Here is a 5,050-nt window from a genome sequence, read left to right as displayed (position 1 = left end):
CCCACCGTTTCTGCTGGACGTCGAAGAGCGTGACGGAGTCGGAGTCGCGCAGGAGGAGATTCCCGGTGCCGGCGTAGAAAATCTCCTCACAGTTGGGAACCTGAACCTTCTTGGTGATCTCGTTCTTCAGGTTCTTGATCAGGATCTGGAAAAATTCCCAAAATTCCGGGGTTTTTTGGGAATTTTTTTTGGGTTTTTTTGAGATTTTTTTGGATTTTTTTGAGATTTTTTTGAGTTCCGTTATCCCAAATTGCTGAATTCCCCAACCCCGTTATCACCAATTCCCAGGATCCCCAGTTCCCCAAATTCCTCAATTCCCAAATTCCCAAATCCCCAAATTCGCCGATTTCCCAATTCCCAAATTCTCCAATTCCCAAATTCCCCAATTCCCAAATCTCTGAATTCCCCAATTCCCAAACTCCCCGAATTCCCCAAATTCCCGAATTCCCTGAATTCCCCAATTCCCAGATGTCCCAATTCCCGAATTCCCAAATTCCCAAATTTCCCGAATTCCCAAGTTCTCAAACAATTCCCGAATTCCTCGAATTCCCCGAATCCCCCAAATTCCCAAATCCCAAATAATTCCCAAATTCACAAATAATTCCTGAATCCCCCAAATTCCCGAATCCTACATTCCTGAATCCCAAATAATTCCCAAATTCCTGAATCCCAAATAATTCCCAAATTCCTGGATTTCCCAAATTCCCGAATCCCCCGAATTCCCAAATTCCCTGAATTCCCCAATTTGATTTCCCAATTCCCAAATTCCCCAATTTCCTGAATTCCCAAATTCCCTGAATTCCCGAATTCCTGAATTCCCCGATTTCCCAAAATCCCAAATTCCTGAATTCTCAAATTCCCCAACCCCATTATCCTGAATTCCCAAATTCCTGAATTCCCAAATAATTCCCAAATTCCCAAATAATTCCCAAATTTCCCGAATTCCCAAATTCTCAAATAATTCCCAAATATTCCCAAATTTCCCGGAATTCCGGGATTTCTCACCGAGTGCATCCGGTCGAGCACCGCAAATCGGTTCCGTGCCACCCACACGGCCGTGAGCCCCGAGGAGCGCTTCCCTTCCGGAGCTGGAACAAAACAAATCCCAAAAATTCCAAAAATATCCCAAAATATGGGAATGAGACAGAAAATATGGGAATCAGTCACAAAAACACCCCCAAAAAACCCCAAAACCACCCCCAAATCCGGGAATCAACCCCAAAAAACCCCCAAATCCCGGAATTTTTGGGGTCAAAACCGCCCTAAAATCCCACAAAAACACGGAATTTTCCATGGTAAAACCCCCAAATCCCGGAATTTTCCATGGAAAACCCCCAAAATCCTGGAATTTTCCATGGAAAAACCCCAAAATCCCAGAATTTTTGGGTTCAGAACGGCCCTCAAATCCCACAAAAACCCTGAATTTCCCATGGAAAAACCCCAAAATCCTGAAATTTTTGGGATCAGAATCTCCCTAAAATCCCACAGAAACCCCAAATTTTCCATGAAAAAACCCCCAAAATCCCGGAATTTTGGGATCAGAACCGCCCTAAAATCCCACAGGACCCTCTAAGATCCCCCCAAAACCCCAAATTTTCCATGGAAAACCCAAAATCCCAGAATTTTTGGGGTCAGAACAGCCCTAAAATCCCCTAAAACCCCCAAATTTTCCATGGAAAACCCCAAAAATCCCCATTTTCCCCCCAAAAGCAGAATTTTCCCATTTTTCCCGTTTTTTGGGATCGGAGCCGGGGCTCAGCTGCCGCYCCCGATCCATCCCAAACTTTTGATGGATTTTCCCAATTTCCCAAACTGGGAAAAATTCCCAAAATTCCGCTTTTTCCATCCAAAATCCGCCCCCGGCTGAGCCCAGCGGGGAAATGTTCGATCCCAAACTTTCCAAAATCCATAAATCCCAAAAAAATGGGAAAGAGGAATTGGCCAAAAAAAAAGGTGGAAAAAATCCAAAATAATTCATTTTTATGGGATTTGGGAATAAAAAAAATGGGAAAATGTCCCAAAAATCCATAAATTTGGGATGAAAGAAAGAGTGGAAAATTCCAGAAGGAGAATTGAACAAATCCCCCAAAAAATTGGGAATTTGGGGGTGGAAAAAATGGGCGAAATTGGGAAAAATTCAAAGTTTGGGGAGGAATTTTTATGAGAAAAAAGGGGAAAAGGGAATGGGAGGGAATTTTGGGATAAAAAAGGGGGAAATGGGGAAAAAGATGAGAATTTTTGGGATTTCTGGGATAAAAAAGGAAAAACGGGGAAAAGGGTGAGAATTTTTTTGTTTTTTGGGATATAAAAGGGGAAAATGGGGAAAAGGATGAGAATTTTTGGGATTTTCAGGACTCGCCGTCGGGATTTTGGGATTTTTGGGATATGAAATGGTGAAAAGGATGAGGATTATTGGGATTTTTGGGATTTTTGGGACTCGCCATCGGGATTTTTGGGATAAAGATAGGAAAAAGGGGGAAAGGATGAGAATTTTTGGGATTTTGGGGATAAAAATGGGGAAAAGGATGAGGATTTTTGGGATTTTTGTGATTTTTGGGATTTTTAGGACTCACCATCGGGATTTTGGGATTTTTGGGATAAAATGGGGAAAAAGATGAGGATTTTTGGGATAAAAATGGGGGGAAATGGGGAAAAGGGTGAGGAATTTTGGGATTTTTGGGATTTTCAGGACTCACCGTCGGGATTTTGGGATAAAAATGGGGAAAAGGGTGAGGATTTTGGGGATTTTTGGGATTTTGGGGATTTTTGGAATTTCAGGACTCACCGTTGGGATTTTGGGGATAAAAATGGGGAAAAGGGTGAAAATTTTGGGGATTTTTGGGATAAAAATGGGGAAAAGGGTGAGGATTTTTGGGATTTTTGGGATTTTCAGGACTCACCGTCGGGATTTTGGGAATCTGCATCCTTGGGGATGGTGTAGAGGTCGTAGGTGCTGTTCTCCAGGTTGCTGGCTCTCTGGGGGGAAAAATGGGATTTTGGGCTTTTTTTCCAAAAAAAGGGAAAATGAGAGATTTTAGGGATTTTTTCCCCAAAAAACAATGGGAAATGAGGGATTTTAGGGATTTTTTCCAACCCCCCAAAAAGGGGAAAATAAAGGATTTTAGGGATTTCTCCCAAAAAAAGGGGAGAAATGAGTGATTTGAGGGATTTTTGCTAAAAAATAATGGGAAAAATGAGGGATTTTAGGGATTTTTCCCCCAAAAACAATGGGAAATGAGGGATTTTAGGGTTTTTTTTTTCCCCAAAAAAAAGGGCAAAATGTGGGATTTTGGGGATTTTTGCCCAAAAAAGGAGGGATTTGGGGATTTTGGGATTTGGGATTTTGGGGATTTGGGAATTGGGGTTTTGGGATTTGGGATTTGGGGATTTGGGGGTTTTGGGTTTTGGGGATTTGGGATTTGGGATTTGGGGATTTGGGGGATTTTGGGATTTTGGGATTTTGGGGATTTTGGATTGGGGATTTGGGATTTGGGATTTGGGATTCGAGGATTTGGGGATTTGGGGATTTTGGGATTTGGAATTTCGGGATTTGGGATTTGAGGATTTTGGGATTTGGGGATTTGGAATTTGGGATTTGGGGGTTTTGGGTTTTGGGATTTGGGGATTTGGGATTTGGGGATTTGGGGCACTCACAGTGCAGAGCAGCACGGAGTTCTCAGCTGGGTTGTAGGACATGTTGAACACCGGGAACTTGGAACCGCTGGAAAAATGGGAAAAATTGGGAAAAAAATCAGGGAAAGGGAAAGGAAAAGGGAAAAAAAATTGGGATAAATTTGGGATTTTTTGAGGGATAAATTTGTGATCTTTTTGGGATAAATTTGAGATTTTTTTTGGGGATAAATTCGTGATTTTTTGGGTAATAACTTCGGGATTTTTGGGATAACCTTGGGATGGATTTCAGGACAAATCTGTGATTTTTTTGGAGTAAATTTGTGATTTTTTTGGGATAAATTTGGGGTTTTTGGGATAAATTTGGGATGTTTTGGAATAAATTTATGATTTTTTTGGCATAAATTTATGATTTTTTTTTTATAAATTTGGGATTTTTTGGGAATAACTCTGAAATACTTTTCGGGATAAATCTGTGATTTTTTTGGGATAAATTTGGGTTTTTTTGGGATACATTTGGGGTGTTTTGGGATGGTTTGTGACCCCCCAGACCTGCGGAGCTGCATCACAGCCACGTCCTTGGAGCTGGAGAAGTCGAGCTGGCGCAGGAACCGATCCTTGACATAGAACAGGAAATTCCCGTGCACGGCGTGGGCCGGGCGCTCCCGCTCCAATTTAAACACCAACATCCCCCCATCGTGACCTGGAATGGGAAAAACAGGAAAAAAATGGGAATTTGGGAAAAAATCCTGAAAAAATGAGGCATTTTGGGCGAAAATTGGGTGAAAATTGGGCGAAAATTGGGGAAAAAACAGGCAAAAAATGGGGATTTGGGGCGCTCCCGCTGCAGCTCGAACACCAACATCCCCCCATCGTGACCTGGAATGGGAAAAATGGGAATTTGGGAAAAAATCCCGAAAAAAACTGAGCAGAAATGGGGAAAAAAGGTAAAAAAAAGGGAAAAAGCGGGGAAAAAACGGGGATTTGGGGCGCTCCCGCTCCAATTTAAACACCAACATCCCCCCATCGTGACCTAAAATGGGAATTTGGGGAAAATCACCAAAAGAACGGTGAATTTTGGGGTATCCCAGCAGGTTTTTGGGGTATCCCAGTGGGTTTTTGGGATCTCTCAGCTGGTTTTTTGGGGTGTCCCCATGGTTTTGGGGTACCCCAGCCCGTTTTTGGGGTGTCCCTGTGGTTTTTGGGGTGCCCCAGCCCATTTTTGGGATATCCCAGGGGGTTTTGGGGTATCCCAGCCGGTTTTTGGGGTATCCCAGCCCATTTTTGGGGTACCCCAGCCCATTTTTGGGGTACCCCAGCTGGTTTTTGGGGTCCCAGCCCGTTTCAGGGGTGTTTTGGGGTATTCCCATGGTTTTTGGGGTGTTTTCGGGGTCCCAGCTCACCCGCAGCGAACAGGTTG

General features: G+C 43.1%; 1 protein-coding gene across 1 annotated transcript in view; it reads right to left on the bottom strand.

Annotated features, from left to right (window-relative positions):
* LOC130587515 (coatomer subunit alpha-like) overlaps window positions 1-5,050 on the bottom strand; it is a gene marked incomplete at its 5' end in the record, with an annotated part of 14,794 nt that overhangs the window by 5,832 nt on the left and 3,912 nt on the right. The window contains 6 exons of the mRNA XM_057388497.1: window positions 6-145; window positions 1,006-1,088; window positions 2,901-2,976; window positions 3,655-3,721; window positions 4,183-4,333; window positions 5,034-5,050. Of these exons, the coding sequence (XP_057244480.1) occupies window positions 6-145; window positions 1,006-1,088; window positions 2,901-2,976; window positions 3,655-3,721; window positions 4,183-4,333; window positions 5,034-5,050 (534 nt within the window). The remainder of the gene's footprint in view (window positions 1-5; window positions 146-1,005; window positions 1,089-2,900; window positions 2,977-3,654; window positions 3,722-4,182; window positions 4,334-5,033) is intronic.

The sequence above is a fragment of the Malurus melanocephalus genome, unplaced genomic scaffold, assembly GCF_030028575.1.
Source record: "Malurus melanocephalus ecotype Western Australia unplaced genomic scaffold, MMel_1.1 scaffold_2021, whole genome shotgun sequence".
Classification (NCBI taxonomy): domain Eukaryota; kingdom Metazoa; phylum Chordata; class Aves; order Passeriformes; family Maluridae; genus Malurus; species Malurus melanocephalus.
This window is presented reverse-complemented; position numbering and strand designations above follow the sequence as displayed.